The sequence below is a fragment of the Hakea prostrata genome, chromosome 7 (assembly GCF_041222555.1).
Source record: "Hakea prostrata isolate BN-2017 chromosome 7, UWA_Hpros_2, whole genome shotgun sequence".
Taxonomy (NCBI): Eukaryota; Viridiplantae; Streptophyta; class Magnoliopsida; order Proteales; family Proteaceae; genus Hakea; species Hakea prostrata.
This window is the reverse complement of record NC_142606.1, coordinates 53,940,052-53,962,188: the sequence shown is the minus strand read 5'-3', so window position 1 is coordinate 53,962,188 and position 22,137 is coordinate 53,940,052. Positions and strand designations below refer to the sequence as shown.

Genomic DNA, 22,137 nt, shown 5'->3' with positions numbered 1-22,137 from the left:
ACAAATGCCAGGCACATGCCAACATACCTCACGCTCCTGCAATGCCCTTAGCATCAATCCTCTCTCCAATCCCATTCGCTAGATGGGGGATAGACCTGGTAGGAAAACTGCCCAAAGGCTACAGGGAACAAAGAATACCTGGTGGTGGCGATAGATTACTTTACTAAATGGGTTGAGGCCGAAGCACTGGCATCCACTAATACCGACCAGATGAAAAAGTTCGTCACACATAATATCATATATTGGTATGGTATCCCAAAAATCATCGTCATCGACCACGGAAAACAGTTCGAAAATTCTGAATTCGAATGATTTTGTAAAGAGCAGGGTATAGAGCATCGTTGGTCTTCTGTAGCATACCCACAGAGTAATGGTCAAATAGAAGTTACCAATAGATCAATGCTCGAAGGATTGAAGAAAACATTTGACCAATCTAAAGGCAGATGGGTAGAAGAACTACCTAAAGTTCTCTGGTCTTACTGAACTACTGCCAAAACGACCACCGGCAAATCCCCATTCCGACTAGCTTATGGAGTCGAAGCTCAGATTCCCGTGGAAGTTAAGGTCGGATCTAGCTGGGAAGAAGAATTCAATGAAGAAGCGAAACATTGAAGGAATGAAGGCAAACATAGATTTCATTGACAAAATTAGGGATAAAGCACAATATCGTCTGGAAGAATATCAAAGACGCATTGCAACATATTACAATGCGAAGGTTAAACCACGACAATATCTCCCTGGAGATCTAGTCCTCCAAAAATCATCTGCTTCTGATCCCACAAATTAAGGAAAGCTAGCTCCAAACTGGGAAGGAACATACATCGTGGTACAACAAGTTGCGAGATCTAGAAACCGAGCAACTAATACCTCGGACCTGGAACTCGAACAACTTGAGGAAATACTATCAATAGAACAGTATTAAATCCTCACCAAATTCTCCAATTTTCTAGTCTCTTTAAATTTTTAGGCATTCATGTCATAGTCTTTGATTTAGACACTTTGAGTTTTTTCTCTGTTGAATAAAGTTTTTAAAGTTTTGTCAATTCTTTGAATTTCCAAGCATATCATCGCAGCTCAAGTCAGAATATCGAGCTAAGGTGATCGGGGGAGTAAAAACAGGAAGTAAACTTTAAAAACCGACCTACTAAGGTTGATAAGGAAAGACCTAAGCTTCTTAGGCACAAAAAGACCTAAGCTTCTTAGGTACCAAAAGACCTAAGCTTCTTAGGCACCAAAAGACTTGATATCCTTAGGCATCAAAAAGACCTAAAAAGTTATTAGGCATCAAAAACCAACCTACTAAGGTCGGCAAGGAAGGCCTAAGATCCTTAGGCATCAAAAAGACCTAAGATCCTTAAGCATCCAAAAGACCTAAGATCCTTAGGCATAAAAAGGACCTAAGATCCTTAGGCATCCAAAAGACCTAAGATCCTTAGGCATCAAAAAGACCTAAGATCCCTAGGCACTAAAAGACCTAAAAAGTTATTAGGCATCAAAAACCAACCTACTAAGGTCAGTAAGGAAGACCTAAGATCCTTAGGCATCAAAAAGTCCTAAGATCCTTAGGCACTAAAAGACCTAAAACGTTATTAGGCATAAAAAACCAACCTACTAAGGTCGGTACGGAAGACCTAAGCTCCTTAGGAACTAAAAGACCTAAGCTTCCTAGGCACTAAAAGACCTAAACACCATAGGCAATGAAAACTATGGTTGAACAAATTGTGGTCGGTAAAGAATGATCAAAACTTAAGGTAACCAAAGAACCTTAAGAAATTCAAAGTCCCAAGAGAAAAAATAAATAAATAAAAAATAAAAAGAAAGAAAAAAGAAATAGAGGACAAATGTACATCAAATATCTTGCACAAATAAAGACCAAAAAGGTCATACATACAAAAAGGACCTTAATAGAATAAGGTCTCAAAAAAGAAAGAACTCCAAATCTTGACAAAATAGGGGTTACAACAAACTAAACTAAGATTTGCTCTCCGGATTCTTCAGATCTAACTTGCTCTTCGAAGTAGAGATGTCCGAACTACCTGTGAAACCCAGCCCTAACCCTGACCCGGAAACCCTGTTGTTTGTAGGTCCAGCAACCCGAAGTTAGGCAAGAAGTCAACTTTAGGCCATTTTAGTTGAAGACTTGATGGCTGGAATGGAATCCTTGAGTATGGATGTCAGTGCCCCTTCTATGGAAACTGCACACTGATGAAGATTGGATTAGTTGATGGACTTGGAGTGCTCTCTGTATTGGTTCGAAGGCATTTCTACCTACTAGGTATGTCACTTTAGGTGTGTGCAAAACCCCTTGATGTTTGGACTTGATTTGAGCCTTCAATTCCCTGTTTTGAAGTTGCTGTTTTGATTGGTCGACTCCAGTCGACCAATCAATCGACCAATTGATTCTGTTTTTGAGATTTGAATCGTGGCTACTCTATTTAAGCCTAATCTCGGGAATACTCTGCCTCATCTGCCTCCTAAGCCTCTGGAACGAGTTAGAACCATATTCTAATCAATTCCCTTGCATCCTTGGTTGATATCTCGCAAGAACTCAAGAAATCTTCATCCTCCTGCATCAAAGGTATGTGTATGATCTCTTTCCTCTCTATCTCTGATCTTCTTTTCTTGAATGAGATCAGGAAGATGATGCTGCATTCTTGCAACCATCTATTCCATGATCTCATCATGTTCCTTGAGATCTATGATCATCATCATGATCTCAACCGTTGCCAATTGAATCCTGGAAACCCTAACCCTTGAAACCCTAACCTTGTGTGGTCATCAGGAGAACCTTTTGGTAAACCCCCCATGTGAGGGAAACCTCATGGGTAATGTGGAGGTTGATCTAAATTCAATGTTCTTTAATTCTTCTTGTTATAATTGACCTAACAATTTACCTCCCTTCATCTGGAACTCTCAACCTTTTCATGGGAACCAAAAAGGGTGAAACCCTAATTTCTTGGGTAAGATCAAGAACCCCTATTTTGATCATGTTAGAAGACTCTCACTTTATTTTCTTTACTAGAATTGTAACCTAGTAATTTGATTTCCTTACCCTTGATCATATTATATTTTTCCTTCATAATCTATGTTTAACCTAATTAGGTTAACTTTCTGGTTCCTGAGTTGTGACCTGGAAACTTGATTTGATTAATGGTTTGTTGTCCTCTATAGACTTAGATGTTTCCATTAAAGTTTCCCCCTTATTTTGTACCCTTTTGAACCACCAAATTCGGATTCATATTCTAAAAATTCTGATTTTTGAAGGCTACTGTCTCTGTTGGTCGACTCATTGGTCGATTGGGGCAGTAGACCAATCAGTCGACCAATGGGTACAACAACCCCATTCTTGGTCTGTTTTGATTGAATTGTAATCTTTCCTTCTATGTATCTTTCCTAACTCATAGTATACACTTGTTTAAGACTCTTTTCTCAGGTTTAGTCAAGGTCTTACTTGATTCTCTAAGTTCCTTTGCGAATTAGAAGGAAGGACAATTATTTCCTTAACTACATAGATTACTTGTTCTCTGGTTTCTACTTTGTGAAACTATGAGATTACCTACTGTTGTTGTACTTTAATTCTGATCTCCTACTGTGAGAACAGTAGCACTTGTTTATATCATCTTTTTCATTATTCATGTTATATGAATTACTTATTACTGGTTAATCTAATTTTGCTTTTACATTCTCTTTTATATGATGAACTACTGGTTGTGTATGTCATGACTGATCTGAGAATGTGTTTGATTAAGTTTGGTTTGGGATTGGGAGGTGTCCTTTTGACACTTCTGTCCTTGGACATTATCGGAAATAGTATGGGATGTTTCCGGGGTTGCCCATCGACACTTTCGAATCATTGGTTGTCATACCTAGGGCTGTCTAGCAGTGTTTGGTTAGGTTGTACCCCTGTTATATCAAACCCGATTCGGAAGGGTATTGAGACCGAACGACCCGTGGTAGCAATGGGGATTCACGGGCACTCAAGACCGGTGAGTTATATCCGTGAGAGGACGGGAATCACATTGTGGGGGCCATTTATTGGAGGGTTGCATATGGCTAGACTTGGGCTCATGGGCGCTCGAGACCGGTGAGTTATATCCATGAGAGGACATGAGAGCTTCCCGTTTACCATATGTGGATAACCAATAGGGTTGATGAGTTCGTATTTGAGAGAGTTGGATACGCTGACTCTAGTGGAAAGGATACCGGAAAGGATTCCGAGAGGGGAGGAATGGAAGTATCTGGACCTGACTTGATGTAACTGACTAGATGACTTGCATTGGGCTAGGCTTTTCCCTGACATGCACTGGTACTTATGCCAAATGGTTGTGAGAGAGTGTGTTGACTTAACCCCCTGCCATGGTTTGTCCTGAGGGATGCCGGACCCACTACCAACAGGAGCCGTATGCGTGACCTACCCAAAGAAGTACGGTGCTATAACTTAAAGCATGTCTGCCATAGAGACCAGCATACATAGAGTTTAGATGCATACATACCTTACTTGTTTCATATTGCATTGCATCTTGTAATGGTTTGCTTCCATGTTATTTATGTTGTTATGGATTAACTACCTTACTGAGTTTCTTCGAAACTCATTCCTTTTGTACATTGTTAGACTTTTCTACAGGTACTGATTTCAATGGCGAACAGTACGATGAAGCGCAAGCCGATGAAGCGTACTACACGCAAGGTGTTGGCAACCATCAAGATTACTCTGATGATCCCTCAGTTGATCAAGATGCGTACTACGATTAAAGACAATGTATACGTGGAACGTCTCAAATGGATTGATGAAGTCCACTATTTTGAAGACGTTATTTATAGAATAGAAAACCCTGATGTTAGATATTTCTCTTAGTTCCATTGTTTTAGATATTATTTCTTTTAGACTTACATTCTGCATTCCGCTGTATTTTGTGGAGTGAGTTTCCGCCTCACTCTACTTCTTTTGATGTGATTACATCTGGTATCATTTTTTTTTTGCACTCTAATTATATTGATTATTCATTTCTTGACTTTAATCTTTTGTTTACATTATTTTAAACCCTGATTATTTCCTGTTTATGATTATGTTACTGTATATGTGGGAGGATGATTTCCTCATTACTTGATCTTCAGGGCTGTGGATCACACTCTCGGGTATACCAGTTAGGGTACCGGCTGGGAGGATGTGACACTACCAGCCTCTGGCAAGGGATCCCAGTTAGAATCTAGAAAGTCAACCACTTCAACCCCTTGAGGCTTGGGAAACCTTGGCTGGTCAGCACACCAGGCAGGACGGGGAATTTTGAGGTCGTCATAAATTCCAGGATCGATCAAGTCTTGAAATCTCTCCAAGTCCAAATCCTTAAAAGCTGCAATGATACCTTGATAAGCATGGCGCCGAGCATAAATATATCCTGGTGCAGCTACCTTGGCCATGAACTTCCTGTAGCTCTTTGTCTTGACCCACCTCTTTACAATCTCAAAATGAAGCTCGTTGGGGATATCTTCAAAGACTCAAGGAGCTTTCTCCTCAACTGCCCTCATCAAGTTCGCGACTTGGTGATCCGAGCTCTCTAACTTGGCTTGGAGATTGGAGATTTCAGCGTCCTTACTGACCAAGGAACCTTGTGTTTCTTCCAAGCAAGTCTGAAGAGAGGATTTCTCAAGTTTTACAGCTTCATTCCTCCCCTTTAAAGCAGCAACCTCGCTTAGCAGCTCGGCTTCCCGAGCAATCAGAGAATCCTTGCTCGATGTCAAGGACAAAACTTCAGCTTCTAACTCCTTAACACGTTGCTCGGATTTCTGTAAGGCAAAGTAATCCTCCCGAGTAGAATGAATACTTTGACCTACAGATTGAACCAGAGCACAAGCCATCCTATAACCAAAAGAAAGGATGGTAAAACACAAACACAAAAGGAAATGAAGCATAAAAAATTAGGTGATCATCACATACCTAACAGTGATGGCATGGGCCGTAAGATGACCGAACCCCTGGAGATAGGCCATATCAGCAGGAAGAAGAACTCTAGACATCCATTCGTTGGCAACTCGGGAGATGGCAGAAGAAGTACCATCAAATACCGAAGAGTTAATACCCTACGACCAGTCTGGTTGGAGAATGTTGGTTGGCTTTGAATCTTCAGCCTTCGATCCAGGAGCATCCTTAAAAGAAATATCCTCACCCAAATATGGGCAAGGATTAGAGTCTGAAGCCTTCTCCGAACTAGCCACTCTCTTTGATGGTCGGGGAGGTAGCTCGGTAGTTTTCTCTTTACGAACTTTTGTTGCCTTCCCCTTGGAAGAAGAGACAGAACCAGCTGCAGCTTTATTCGACTTGGTCAGATGTTTTTCTTCCACTTGCTGCAGAGTAGAGGTAACATCTTCAAAATCTTCTTCACCGAGCAACACTGCATCATTTCCCAAGTAAGATCACTTGAAATTATTAAGTGATGAAGGCACAAATAAACAAAAGAAGCTACACTTCTTACCAATTAAAAATCCCAGTGATGGAGGATATTTGGATATTTCGGACAATATCCATTAACAGCAAATAAGTTCCGATCTTCAATGGGGATCATCCGAATACGATCCCTTGCTTCCTGTTCCGAACGAGAAAGAGGAGGGAGGACATTTGAATCCTCCCTAGGATTTTTGGGCCAAAAGGTCAGAAAGCTAGGAGGAGAAGAAGAACAAACAAAGAAATACCGGGATCTCCAACCCTTGGTATTGGTAGGAAGGGTGCCCATTCCTACAAAATTACCTTCCCATCCAGATTGCAAAGAAGTTCGTTTTGAGAGATAAAACCAACGATTTTGCTCTTGCTTCTTATGCATAAATAATTGAAGGAATAAGTTTAAGGTCGGAATCACGCCGACCTCATTTTTCCTACAGAAGCCCCCAAAAAAAATTATATTACGCCAACTATTTGGCGCTAACTTCCCTGGGCACATCCCAAAATGATTAAGAATGTTTGCGAAGACTGGGTGCACAGGAGGCCTAAAATTGCTAATAAAAGCATCCTCATAAACTGCAAACTCACCCAGGGGAGGTCGGTGAGCACGTTCATGAGAAGTGGGTACTCTGATCACAAAGGCATCAGGTATCGCATACTGAGCTCTAATAAGGTCCAAGTCACTCTTAGACAGCTCGGAAGGAAAAAAGTTGGGACCTGAACTACTAGGATCAAAGTCTATGTGTTCGGAGGTCCTAGGATGGTTTCTCTCAAATGCAAGCTTGGACGGAGAAAGACTGTTTAACCATTTTATCCTATTTGTACTAATCTGAACATGAATACTTAAAGTCTTAAACTCCTCATCACTAAGCAAGTTTGGACGAGTACCAGGAGACAAGGTCGGGTCAACAGAAATGTCACTCTCAGAGTTACTATACCCAAAAGAAGAAGCTCCACTGTCCCCAGAATGAACAGTTTCGCTCTCAGATAAGGGTTGTCTAGGGGGAACTCTGGGAGGTTTAGAGGCCATTTTCTTGACATCCATTACCAGGCAGAAGCTAAGATTACAGTTTGCGAAACATAAGAAAAGACGAACAGAGCCCAAGAAAAAGGAAATGAAAAATACTCTCAGAATATAGCACAAAACAAAAAATAAAAAGGACAAAAATCACCGTGAAGGAAAGACGAACTTACTTGCAAGAGGAATCAAAGAAGGAGCTCCTATGAAGGTCGAAAAGAGGCCTTGAAAGATTCTGTGACCTTCGTCTTCTCCACGGACAAATTGAAAAAACTCAGTTAAGACGAAGTGAAGGAGGAATAGTGGGTTCTTATACCACTCAAGAGATCCTAATCTAAGGGCTCAGAATGGAAGACCATAGAACTTCCATAAATAATTTTGATCTAACGTCTTCCGAGGAATCCTCATCTAGACGGTCCAAAACGAATCTCTCTTTTATAACCTCAAGATTCCAATCTAGAGAATAAGATGATAAGGCAAAGAAAACGGTTGAAATTCGTGAAATGTTGAAATCCTAAAAGTCATCATGAGACGTCATTCATGCCAGGCCACGTGTCAGTAAAGCTGTCCCATTAAGAAACATGTGCCGTTGTTTCAATTCTAAAACAGCGTAGCATCATGTCAAGTGACGTCAGCAAAATAAAGATCAAACTTTTCAAATATAAAAGGTTAAGTTATTTTGGTCTGAAATTCGAGCACCAAATGTCCAAAATTCGAAGAAGTTTGCAGTTTGAACTTCAGAGACTGGGGGGCTTATGATAAAGGAAAAAATAAACTGGCCAAGACCAGTTTGGTTGAACCCGAATCAATTCGTCCAGACCAACCAGGTCGGACCAATCCGAACTGGCCAAAATAAAGTCGGCGGAATAGTAAGACATATTCCAAGAAGATTTGTAGCCTAGAAAACTGTGTTCAAATTGGAATCCAACTATTCGTATTCGAGTAGGATTCAATCACTGAGATTCATATTGCCGACTAACTAATGTTCGAGTCCTAGTTAAACTCTTACAGAGAAAAGCTATAAAAAGGTATGACAACATAGGAGAAAGGTACGCTGAATAGAACGATCACTATTCGAATTATTATTGTTCATTACTTTCTTGTCTTCCTTAGTCGGATTCCTAACTAGATCGTCGGAGGTGAAAACTCGACCTCCACGGTCGAGCTCATTCTTGTAGGTTCAACCGGCTGAAGGGACAAACAGGATTGTGTAGCAACACCTCTCATCTGGACCCAAAGAGCAATAAGAGGAAGAATGCTTGTCTTCTTGCAATCCGGTATCAGATCCATAGCAAGGTGAAGTAGGAAGTGATCTACTCATCATGACGCCATGGAGAGAACCTCATTTCTATAGTTTTTAGAAGCAAAAATTGCTCTAAATCCATCCCTTCCAAAAATCAAAATGTCAACATCTCCCAAGGGCACTCATAGCTCTACCAAGCGCCTGTAGATGTTGGATATAGCTTCTTTCAGGTACCCAATGGCATACCCATATAGAGTTTTGGAGGCCATACAACTTGCAGAGAAGTTAGAAGAGCCTGCTTCTCTCCATATAGCCATACCAATGTTACCCTTGATATTTTCCCCTGAGGAAGATTTAAACCTTGCTGGAGATGAAGGTCCACTTGGAATGAAGGCTTTGAGGGGAGGTTATGTGAGGTCCCTTCATTCATCTGTCGTCCCACCTGCAAACTCCAAATGAAACTCGCGCATCTAACAGGGAAAACACCACCACCAAAAATACCAATTTTAAGAAAGTACATGGAGATCTTAGTTCATGGGAGGAGGGTTTTGAAGAGGGAACTGAATTCATGAAGGAAAGTAAATACAGTGGTTGGGAGGGAAGGCATTAAGAAGTAAGATACAACAAAGGAATGCCACCCTGAAAAAATGAAGCACACTTCCTCATACTCCACCGTGGCTTATTTACTCCTTCATCCGTCTCTCAGCCATAGCAGCGCAACCCTCACTGTTACCCTCCAGAGAAGGAGATTAGTGTTTAGAGAGGATGTGACAGAAAGTATAAGAAGAGCAAATGCGTTTTCAGGAGAGATGGAGGTGCAAATGTGAGAACCATCCGAGAAGAACCAAATACGAGTACTTGGTTTTTGTGTTTGGGTCCCTTCGCAAGCATGTTACATGTTCCTCCAAGCCCTAATTTTGGTGATGTTTTGTAAACAGTTTTGGTGATAATTTAGCCGTTATTCTATACACATATAGTGATATAGAAAGGTTATAAGTAACAAAGATCTCCTTTTTCCCCCTCTTGGAGCTCAGGTTTATTCGGGCTACCCACACCTTTAATACATTCTTAGAAGTAGCTTTTACATATAATTCAAAAGGCGGGATTTCATCCCTGGCCTTGAGGGGAACCGAACTCTGGACCTCATGGTATGAGGCGTTAGTCTTTTGCCAACTGAGCAACCCCTCGGGGTTAAAGATCTCATTTTTTTTTTGGTAGAAAAAGATCTCATATTCAACCTTCTTCTCATCTAAAGCGATGGCTTGACCATCTGAGCAACCCCTCGGGGTTAAAGATCTCATTTTTTGTTTTGGTAGAAAAAGATCTCATATTCAACCTTCTTATCATCTAAAGCGATGGCTTGACCATATGTGTTCATTATTTAGGCTCTTTTTGGTATCAATTATCATTCTCAATTATGAGATTTTTTTCATTATTTTAAATTGTTTGGCATCTATTATCAGTTTTGTTTTTATTTAAAATAATAGAAAAGCCCTCCAAAATCCATAATAGACTTTTTGTCTATTTTGGATTATGGTGAGAATTTCATTCTCTTCTTTAAGCAAATGTTTACTTAAAATATTATAGCTAAGATGAGGGTAAAATAGTCAATACACATTCTTTTATAAAAAATCATTTTTTTAATCTTTTCTCTTTTCTCACTTGTTCACTATTATTTTCTAACAATTTTTTCTTTTGACATACCAAGCTTATTTGTGACAAAATTTACCGAACCATTTTTTATTCTTGATCAATAATGAATTCTTATACTTATTTCTTTTAAATAGACATAATAGATAATGAAAATTGATACCAAAAAAGCCCTTAGTTAAGTGACAACTAATAATTTGTATTCCCCGCATTTTTAATGTATAAATATATTTTCCTATTGATTCTTTTTTGGTAACCATGTTTTCGTATAGACTTTGCATGTCGATCCTTCGCATTGCATTTAGTTTACTGTGATTTTGTAGAACCTTATTTTATATGAACATAAACCTGAGAATGATTTTTATCAGAACTGTCTATGTTGAGTTTGTTAGGGTTTAGGTTTAAGCACAAGGTTGCTTAAAGCATTATACCTTGAGTATCTAGTTTGGAATATTCAGACTATTGCTTCCAGCTAGTATTTATAGAACAACACTAGGTTCTCGGTTAATTAGATTCTCCCACAAAGGTCTATTACACCGTTAGATCGTAACTAATATGATGGCATATATTAGAACATAGGTTAGGTGTTGATGTGTCCAAAATTTGCTTAACCCTGAGATGCTTGAAGAAACACTTGCAAAACAATGTTAGATGTGGCCCGACTGTGTGGTCAGGAAGCCACCTTCGAAGGCTAAGTTAGTTATGGATTTAATCACAAGACTCTGGCTAGTTGCAGAGCAAAAATTGAATATGATAGTAAGGAAAAACGATTCAAATCCCCCGTCTTTGTGTGACCCTTTAGTTTATATAGGGTTTACCTGTTGTTCTTTATTGTCGGATGCGTTCGTGCCTCTTTTTCATGACTGCCAGATATTGTGGTTAAGCCCCTTTTTCTGAGTTGCGGGCGGTTTCCTTTAATCACACGATCCTTCACTCCGTTACTGTGGTAGTTGCCATATCTTGCACGATTGTCTACTCCTAATGATGGTAGCAACCGTTTATAATTCGGTTTTGTATCCTGAACTTCATGGGATCATGCTTGTCTTTGGAACCGCAAGGTTCCTTCTCCATCATGCTAAAATGATCTAACCGGACGTTCAAACCCGACCATGGTCAGATTGTTTTCAACCGGAGTCAAGGATCGAAACGAGGGAAAACCCGGTTCGATGATAATCTTCCCATATCATAAGCCCCCCAGACCAAGCATTCGGGAAAACCAAGGGCCTAGTTTGGTTTTTGCCAAACATGGATTACCTAAGTGGAGAATCTAATTGGACAAACATTCTCTCGGGTGTCAAGTTGCATTAATTACTCTGCGTTATTGTTTTTCTCGGGCCGCCCAAACTTCTCGTACTTTACGCAAAAGATGCCACACGTCCATCCCTAGCTATGATCATCATTACTTCTAAGTTCGAAACGACAGTTTTTGCAATCATCAAATCTGATTTGATCTTGTATGTGATCCCTCGAAACGTCTCCCGATCTTGATCGTTGATTTTAAACACATCTTGACCGTACACGAATCTGCGCCTTTGCCTATTTAAAATCCTTCGAATTTCATTTTCAAGCTTCACCTTTTTACTCACAAACTTCACTGCGAAATCTGCCATCGTCTTTTCTGTGCTTGCAAGTCTTCCATTTTTCAAGCTTTCTTTTTCTCCGATGATTTTGAACAAGTAAGTTCATTGACTCTCCTTTGCATTTCCTACTTGCTTTTCTTTAGTGGCCCCTTTGGATTCGAACTTCTTTTTTTCTTTTAACTCGGTAAAAAGAAAGACAACTCTCCTCCTTTTGTAATGGGTAGTGATAAAACTTCCGATGAGGGTTCCTCCGAACATAATCCCGGTCAAGGTGATTCTGGTGACGAAGCTACTGCCTCTACCTCCGTTGAGTTGTCTGGAGACAGAGGTGATAGAATTACCAATCATTGGCTCGCCTCAATGAGAAAAAAGAGAAAACCTAAGGGACCAACCCTGCCTTTTTATTCCCAAACACCAAAATCTTCAAAATCTACTGCCAGGACATCCCGACCGTCCAAGAGATCTGTGCAAGGCTCCTGTTACTTTGTCTCTAAGTTTACCAATGCCGAATTGGAATTTGCTACCGACTATTACTCTTTCCCCCCGTCTTATTACCTTCACGTTCCTAATCCTAGTGAGAGAGCCAATTCTGACCCACCTGATAAATTCTTGCTTTACCTAGACACTTTTAAGAGTGGTGTTCTGTTTCCATTCTTTTCCCCTTTATTCTCCAAAATTTTGAATCATTGGGAAATTTGCCCTGGGATGCTTAACCTGAATAGCTGGCGCCATATTGTCGGTTTTCTTGGGCTTTGCTATGAGCTCAGAATTCAGCCTTCTATCACTTTATTCTCTCATTTTTACTCCATGTCCAAATCCAATCCTCTGAGTTGGGTTTTTCTTTTCAACTGTAATAAAACGGACTTGGTTTGGTCGGATAGTATCTTGGCCAAGGGTACTTGCCCTTCTAACCACAAAGGGTGGTGCCATTAGTATTTTTTCTATTGAGCGCCCATATCAAACCTCAACTTTTCGATCACCTGGAACCAGGTTGATTCATATACCAAGGCGAACCGTGCTCTACCATTGACTCCCGATGATGAACGCGCTTCCAAGAAGATTAAGTCAATTGAGGTGTGTCAAGAGGTCCATGATTTAGAGATGGAGTACAATGTTGTCCTCCAATATTGGGTTCTAGCCCCCGGTGAGCTTTTGAATCTTTGTTGTATTTCATTCAATTAGACTACTGTTCCAAGAGTTTTACTAACCTTGTTTTTCTGTGAAGTGCCTCCAAGGTATAACCTTGATGCCGTTCGGGCCAATGCAGCTAAGGGGATTGTGGCAATAGAGGAGAGGATGCCTCGTCCAAAAAGACGAGAAACTGAAAAAGCTATCACCCCTTCCCCGAAAGCTACTTCGAAAGCTACGAAGGGAGTTTTAAGAATATTAACTAAAGGCTCGGGAAAAGGAAAAGCTCCTGTCGAGGTGGAGGAAATCGTCCCAGATCTCGTCCGTGCCAAAAGAAGGCATGACTTAGTTGATGATGCTGCATCGAAAAGACAGTGAAAGAGCCAAGAGTCACGGGAGATTTTCATTCCCAAATGGAAATTAAAAACAGTTAATCGGGTCACCAAGGAGTATGAGAAGGCTTCGGAATGGGGCACCTTTGGCCTGATGCTGGCCGACTGCAAGATCCTCGAGTCTCTCAATGATGAAGCATTTGTTCGTTCTTCTACTAGGTAACTAGTTTTTTCGAGTGCCAAACTTATGAAGTGCATAAATTTTTCGAAACTCCCCCTCGACCACTATCTGTTTTCTCAGGGTGGCTATGGATGCTTTCCATCGCTATACGGAGGCTATGCACCAGATCGGGCATATTAGTACTCGGTTGAAGTTTTATGAAGAGGAGATGGAGTCTAGGAGTTCAGAGATCATTCATTTGAAAGCGAACAATCTCAAACTTCAGGAAGAGAATACAAAGGTTGGTCGTCTCAGCAAGGATTATGAATTGCCTACTAGCCGGATCAGGGCTTTGACTTGGGAGATAAAGAGCCTAGAAGGAATAGTTTCCAATTTTGAGGAAAGGATTGATGCCTTGAACAAAGAAAAAGAAGATTTTTAGAAACTGACGATTCCCTCCAAACCCGAACATATTTATGAAGAAACCACGAAAGCCTGCGTTCGGAAATACTTGTGCAGTAAGCCTTTTAGTGAGTTGATGATTCCCTTCAATACTCAGGCTTACAGAGATGGGAAAAATGATGTATGGAAAGCCATTCTCTCAGTTGATCCAGCTTTTGATACCACTCCTTTTCAGAAAGTTGGTCATCCATAGGTGTTTGATTCCTTGGAGCAACCTCTTCCCGAGTGGGCCCGATCAGTGGATAATCCTGGAGCAGCTGACCCGAACATAGAATTTTATCTTAGTGATTCTCCTCCTCTTTCTCTTGAAGGTGAGGTCGTTCAAGTTCCTCAAGAACAAGCTCCAGTGGCAGACCCCTTAGTGGCGCCCGATCATGAACTTGTTGAAGAATGAGCATAGTCGTTTTCTTCTTTCTCTTTTTGTAAAGGTTGGCCCCCTTTGGCCGTTTTATGCATCAATGAAGAAATCTTTTTTTCTTCATCGTCTTTGGAATGCAAATGTGATAATAATGCCTTGTTCTTGGAAAATCTAGGATTTTCTTGAGTTTCGAAGGTCTCACTTGGGTTTGAAACCGAAGCTCCATTCCTAGAAAATCCTTTGGAATGGAATTCCTCTTGGCTTTCGAAGGTCTCGTTTGGATTTAAAACCGAAGCCTTTTTACTTAATCGACTTACCCGAACATAGAGCTTTTCAGTGGCTTTCTTAGCATTTGAAACTCGATTCCTGCTCATGTTCGGACAGATTGAGCAATCTTTGTTTGTCATTCTTGAATCTTACCTCTGAACCGATCGCCCTAAGAAAATCAAGCGTCATCTCGCATTTATTGCTTCGATTGACTGTTTACTTCTTGAGCCTTCTGCCTTCCAAGTATCACGTGTCGAAGCCCCACGTGGGTTCTTCTGATAGGCGTCATTGTTGTTTTGTCAAATCCAAGCCGTCATTGATTGTTGGCCGTTGATCTTCATTCAATTTTATTGGTTGATGATTAGTATTTGACCGTCGCTCATCCTCGTCGATTGATTAGGGTGGGTCTCAACCTCATGTTCTTTCTTCTGAGGTTATTTAAACCCATTTTTTCCTTGTTCTTTTCTTTCACTTCCTTTCATAAGCTCTTCTGTATTTGAAGTTCTTTGATTTTTCTACCTCTAGCTTCAAAGTTTTACTTTGTTGAGGATTCATCAAGTAAGTTCTTCTCTTACTTTTAACTCTATCTTTTAGTTCGTTCATTTTTCATAACTGTTTTGAACTTCTGCTCCTCTCCAGCTCTTCTTTTTTTCAATGGTTAGTGATAGCACTTCTAACGACGAATTTGTCAATTGTGCGTCTGATGGTGTGGGATCTATTAATCAAGCAATCCCCTCCGTCTCAGTAGAACTATCAAGTGACAAAGGTGATAAGGTTACCAATCGGTGGCTTGTCTCCCTTCCAAAAAACCAAACTGGGAATGTTCTGAGAGAGAAAAAAGGAACTCCTCGGCTTTGTCATAAACCAGAAGCCAGTTCTGTAAGCCGATCGTTGAAGAAACCATCCTAAGGGCCTAGTTCCTTCGTATCCCACATTCGCCCAAAGGAAGTTTCATCTATTTCCAGTCAGCATTCTCTTCCGTTCGACTTTATCTTGCGTCTCCCGAATTTGAGTGGAAGAGTCAATTCGGCTCTTTGTGACAAATTTTCTATCTATATCGACACCCTAAAAAGTGGTGTTCGGTTTCCTTTCTTTTCTCCTCTTTTTTCTAAGATTTTCAATCATTGGAAGATATGCCCAAGCATGCTTCTTCCTAATAGCTAGAGGTCGATTATCGGGCTTTTTGGTCTTTGTCATCAGTTAGAAATAACTCCCTCCCTTGGAATTTTTTTGCATTTCTTTAATTTGAGTAAATCTCACCCCCCCTAGTTGGGTTTTCTTTTCGAAGTGAAACAAAACCGAGCTTGGGTGGCAAGGGAGTATCTTGGCCGAAGGCACATGCCCCTCCAATCATAAGGGGTGGCACCATCGGTATTTGTTTCTTCGTGACCCACCTTCTAACATCACTTTTCCCATTCACTGGGGTAATTTCGATTCCCACACTGAGGCGAACCGTCCTTTGGCCCTATCTCCCGACGAAAAAATTGTTGTGATGAAGATTAAATCCATCAGTGAATGTCAGGAGATCCATGGCATGGCCATGGAGTACGAGGTCGTTCTTCAATTGTGGGGTCTAGCCCTGAGTGAGTTCCTGATCCTGAATGCTTGTATATTTTGCTGATATTGAACTTATATAATTATTCTTCCCTTTTGCAGTGCCTCCGAGATATAACCCTGATGATGTTTGGGCCAATGTCGCCAAGGGACTTGCGGCAGCCGAAAGAAGAGTGGCCCGAACTGAAAGAAGGAGGATGATTATCAACATCCTAAGGATGTTCAGGCTCCGAAAGGAATTGTCAAAGTTCATTAGGGTCCTTCGGGGGAAAGGGAAGTCTCCTCTGAATTTGGAGGACTCTGCACATGATGATGTGCCTCTTACGAAGAGGAAGCAGGAGATCAAAGACAATGCTATTTCAAAGAAAAGGTGCTTGGAATATGAGGGTGAGATTTATGTACCTTCCTGGAAGTTAAAATGGTCCACTTTGTGACGGATGATTTGGACAAGGCATTAGAGTGGTGTACCTTCGCTCAGATGCCTACAGAGACCAAAGCCCTTGACTCTATTTTGGATGAAGCATTCATGAATTCTTCTATCAAGTAAGTCCTTTGGCTTTATATCTTTTTCTTTCTTGCGAAGTATTCCTAACTCCTGAACCTTTCTTCTGATACCGTAGGACTATTGTTGATAACTTCCACAAACAAGTGGAGGCAGTTTTTCAGATTGGAAAGCTAAACTCTGAGTCTTTGAAGCTTCAGAAGGAGGCGAAGATTAAAGATGCTGAGATTGATCGTCTTTGGGGAGATTGCCAAAAACTAGAAAAAGTTTTAGTGGATCTTAACGTTGTGAGGGGAAGCATTCGTAGTCTTGAACGGGAAGTGACGAGGCTTCAGGAGGAATTGAAGAGATCCAAAGCGAAAGTGGTTGAACTTGAGAATCAGGCAGTTCCTTCTAAGCCCGAACATGTTTCTGTTGAGACTAGGAGGGCCTGCATCTTCAAATACTTAAACAGTAATCCCTTCAATGAGTTATTAGTTCCCTTCAATACTCAAGCCTATAGAGATGGACAAAATGAAGTTTAGAAGTTGATTCTGAAGAGGAATCCATGCTTTGATATGGCTCCTTATCAAAACGTCTGTCATCTTGAGGTTTTTGAGAAACTGTAATTTCACCTTCCTAAATGGGCCGAAGACTTGGAGGATCGTCCTGCCATTGATCCCGATCTTGAACTTTATCTCGATGACTCTCCACCCTTGTCTCCTGTTCGTGAAGTGATTCAAGGGGAGGCTATCCCAAATGTTAATACTGTTCAACATCAAGCCTCTACTTCTGCTGAGGGAGTTATCCGTACAGAGAAGAACAAAACCTAGAGTTTGTCGTTCCTCACGTTCTTCGTTCTTCTTACCTTTAGTAGGTAGGAGCTTACAGAACTCTTCGCAGTCGCCGAGGACGAGGTTCATGTGCCGATGAATAAAACCTAGAGTTCGCCGTTCCTCACATTCTTCATTCTTCTTACCTTTAGTAGGCGGGAGAGCTTATGGAACTCTTCGCAGTCGTCAAGGACGAGGTTTGTGTGCCGATGAATCAAACCTAGAGTTCTCTGTTCCTCACGTTCTTCGTTCTTCTTACCTTTAGTAGATGGGAACTTATGGAACTCTTCGCAGTCGCTGAGGACAAGGTTCATGTGCCCAATCGAAGGGCATGAAATACGAATGTACTGACAGTCGTCTTTGATCCTTACACGCATCCTGTAATTGAGATATGGAGGCATCTTCTGCCGAACGAAGGGCTTGAACTAACCAACTCACTGGCAGTCGTCTTTGATCCTTACACACATCCTGTATTTGAGATTCGGAAGCATCTTTGGACTCTTCGATATCCAAATTACAGCTGCTCTCATTCAGACTTCTTATGTTATAGTTTTTGAACTTTGTATAGGTTGGCCCCTTCTGGCCCTTATAAAAATCAAAGCTTTTATTTCAGTTGTCTTGGAATTTTTTTGATTGATATCCCTGAACATGATAAGTGTTTTATAGCTTTCAGAGGTTCCATTCGATTTTTCAACCGAAGCTTATTTCCTAAGAAATTTCTTGTCTAGGCTTTTGAGGGTCTCATTCGGGTTTTAAGCTGAAGCCTTTTTCACCTAAGAAATTCCTGAAAATTTCTCAAGGCTTTCGAAGGTCTCACTCGGGATTTAAGCCGAAGCCTTTTACCTGAGAAATTCTAAGGAATTTCTCTAGGCTTTCAAAGGTCTCACTCGGGATTAAACTTAAGCATTTTACCTGAGAAATTCCTTAAAATTTCTCTAGGCTTTCGAAGGTCTCACTCGGGATTTAAACCGAAGCCTTTTACTTGAGAAATTCAAATTCTAGGCTTTAGAAGGTCTCACTTGGGATTGAAACCGAAGCCTTTTGATGTAACCACACCATTCACTTGCTAATATATATCCTGCCCCCATTCAAAAAGATTTGGTTTCTGAAAATGTAGATTGCATTAAAAATATGGGTCTTCTACATTAAAACTTTGAAATGAACTATGGATAATATTTCTTCAAATGTCTTGCATTCCATAACCGATCGAGTTCGCGTTCTGTGGCTATATGCTTCAACTTGTATGCTCCCGAACCAACCGGCTTGGCTATCATGTACGATCCTTCCCATGAAGGATCCAACTTCTTTTGATGACGCGGGTCTGATGCTAGAGTGTTCCTTAAGACTAAGTCCCCGAATCGAAATTGTCAATGCTTCACTCGAGTACTGTAGTGGGACGTTACCTTCCACTGATAATGTTGAGTTCGGGTGACAGCCTTTGCTCAAACTTTGTCTAGCAATTCTAGGCTGTCCAGCAATCCTTGTTCATTTTTTTTTCTTCAAATTCCCTTTCTCGGAGAGTTCCTGCCATTACCTTTACTAAAGCTTCTAATCTGTAAGCCAACTTGAATGGAGTCTCTTCGGTGGGTGGCCGAATTGTGGTTCGGTAAGCCCAAAGGACATTCAGCAATCCCTCAACCCATAAAGCTTTGTTAGATTCGAGTCACTTTTTTATTCCATCTAATAAGGTTCGGTTTGTTACCTCCACTTGGCCATTGCTCTGAGGATATGCTACTGATGACATTCGATACTCAATCAGGTATGTGTTACAGAATTGTTCGAATTGGGAGTTGTCAAATTGTGTCCCATGATCGGTGACAAGGATTTTTGGGATCCCGAACCTATGAATAATTGACTCCAACACAAACTTCTCTACTTTTTTTCTCGGTGATCGTTGCCAATGAGTTTGCTTCTACCCACTTGGTGAAATAGTCGATCACCACAATCATGTATTCTCGACCACCTGATGCTTTGGTGAATTTTCCCATAATGTCAACTCCCCACATCGCAAATGGGATTGGATCTAGAATTGATGTCAAGATTGCTGCTGGCTTTTTTGACACCATTGAATGAATTTGGCAGTTGTTGTAGCAGCGAACATACTCCATCGCATCTTCTTGAACCTTTGGACAATATAACCCGAGCCTCAGAATTTTGTGTGCCAGTGCTCGACCGCCATATGCACTCCACAGATTTATTCATGAACCTCTTCAAATGTAGTTTTTGATCCCTCAAGTCCCAAACATTTGAGTAAAGGTCCAATGTAAGATCTTCGATATAATCTTCCATTTTGTATTGTGAATCTTAACGCTTGTAATTGAACCATCCTGGCTTATTTTGGATCCTCGAGCAACTGATCATTCTGAATATATTCAACGATCAGATCCATCCAGTAGCATTCAATTTCATTTTATGAGACCTCCTATTCTTGATTGCTCGGGAAGCCCAATTCTTCAATGTAAACTGATAGACAATTTTCTTTGGCGTTAGCCAATCCTGAGAGTTCGTCTGCCATGGTATTCTCCTTTCTTAGGATCTGACATATTTTGATGTCTTTGAATTCCTTCCTTAGCACTCATATCATCTCTTGATATTTTTGCAATCGAGGCTCTTTGATTCCGTACTCTCCCTGTACCTAATTAACAATAAGCTGAGAATCACTGTAGACAATTATTTCAGCTATTGCTAGGGCTTTAACTAACCGAAGACCGGCTATGAAGGCTTCATATTCTGCTTCATTATTGCTTGCTTTGAACGTGAATCTCAAGGCGTAGTGGATTATAAAGCCTGCTGGACTTTTTAGTAGGACTCTTGCTCCAGCTCCATGCTTATTGCTTGAACCATCCACATAAACGTCCCACATGGTCGGGATATTGGGTTCGGCTTCTTCTTCTAATGGAGTTGTGGTTTCTACTAAAAAATCTGCCAAGGCCTGGGCCTTTATTGCCGTTTGAGGTTTAAAATTTACTTGGAATTCTCCAAGTTCTACTGACCATGTGACTATTCTTCCAGACAGGTCAGGTTTATAAAGAACTTTTTCAGAGGAAAAATAGTCAATACCTCAATTGGATAAGCCTGGAAGTAAGGCCTTAACTTTCTGGCTACCACCATGAGTGCTAATGCCTGCTTCTCAATCTGTGAGTATCTGGTTTCTGCATCCAAGAGTACACGGCTGAGATAGTAAATTGGCCACTGCTTTTTCTCCTTCTCCCAGACGAGAATTGCACTAACAGCTGAATGGGAAGTTACCAAGTAAACTTGCAAAGTCTTGCCTTTTTCTGGTTGGGAAAGGAGAGGTAGTTTCTTGAGCATGACTTTCAGGTTCTCGAAAGCTTGTTGGCATTTGTCGTTCCATCATGCCTTTTTGCTTCCCTTCAAGTCCTTCAAGGCTTTAAAGAACGATAGACAATTTTCTCCCGATTGTGGTATGAATCGGTTTAATGCTGCTACTCTACCCGTTAGGCATTGTACATCCCGAATGGTCTTTGGAGGCTCCATATTGATCAAAGCTTGTATTTTGGCTGGATTAGCCTTTATCCCTCTTTGAGAAACCATGAATCCCAGGAATTTTCCTGAGCATACACCGAACGCACATTTCTCTGGATTTAGCTTCATTTTGTATTTTTTAGCACCGAAAATACCTCGGTTAGATCAGTGATATGTCCCAAACGCTTAAGGCTTTTTACCAACATGTCATCCACATATGCCTCCATGTTTTTTCAGATCAAATCTTTAAAGATCTTATTCACTACTCTTTGATAGCTTACTCCCGCATTCTTTAACCTGAATGGCATAACTTTGTAACAAAAACTTTCACGATCAGTCATAAAAGCTGTAAATTTCTCATCTTCTCGATTCATCAGGATCTGGTTATACCCCGAGTAAGCATCCATGAAACTCAGAGTTTCATATCCGGCGTATGCATCAATTAGGAGATCTATTAGGGGCAAGGGGCAACAGTCCTTCGAGCAGGCTTTGTTGAGGTCTGTGTAATCAATGCACATCCTCCACTTTCCATTTGATTTCTTTTCCATCACCACATTTGTCACATCCTCCCAGCCGGTACCCTAACTGGCATACCCAAGAGTGTGATCCACAGCCCTAAAGATCAAGTTTAGGAACGATCATATCCATTTCGCACAATAACATAATCAAAAGCAAGAACAAATCATAATGTTCAAGTAATTTATAATAAAAGTCAAGAAAGGATCTCAGAAGGATCACTATAGAATATCAGAGTGCAGAATAACAAGATACCAAATCAAAAGACAATTGTAGAGTATAGCGGAAATATACCCTACAAACACATGCGGAAGGTAGATCGAAATCCAAGTAAAGCTCTAAGCTAATACAAGCAAAGTAAAAGATAAGTCTAGAAGAAACAAGAGAAATCTAATCCACATCTTCAATCAGCTCTTCTTCTTCTTCAGTCTTTATCTTCTTCACCTTGCGCTTCCTCATACGGACCGTCAAGGAAATCCGAACCTGTAGAGAAGTCTAACAACAGATTGTACAAAAAAAGGAATGAGTTTCGAAAGAAACTCAGTAAGGCAAGTTATCCATAACAACATAAATAACATGGAAGCAAACCATAACAAGATGCAATGCAATATGAAACAAACAATGTATGTATGCATC

The 22,137-nt window shown here is 40.7% G+C and overlaps 1 protein-coding gene across 1 annotated transcript; it reads right to left on the bottom strand.

The window, feature by feature from the left end:
- Window positions 1–20,134: 20,134 nt before the first annotated feature.
- On the bottom strand, window positions 20,135–20,811 carry LOC149011387 (uncharacterized). The gene is made up of 2 exons (XM_089162643.1): window positions 20,560–20,811; window positions 20,135–20,437 (listed from the first exon to the last, which is right to left on the bottom strand). The coding sequence occupies exons 1-2, from the start codon at window positions 20,809–20,811 to the stop codon at window positions 20,135–20,137; spliced, it is 555 nt and encodes a 184-aa protein (XP_089018769.1).
- Between the last annotated feature and the right edge of the window lie 1,326 nt (window positions 20,812–22,137).

What these genes read in the sequence shown, in the direction of transcription:
- LOC149011387 (XM_089162643.1), bottom strand. Translation starts at nt 20,811, where the DNA reads ATGCTCAAGAAACTACCTCTCCTTTCCCAACCAGAAAAAGGCAAGACT. An exon ending in TCCAGGCTTATCCAATTGAG is followed by an intron (nt 20,438 to 20,559) that starts GTATTGACTATT and finishes ACGGCAATAAAG; the next exon opens with GCCCAGGCCTTGGCAGATTT.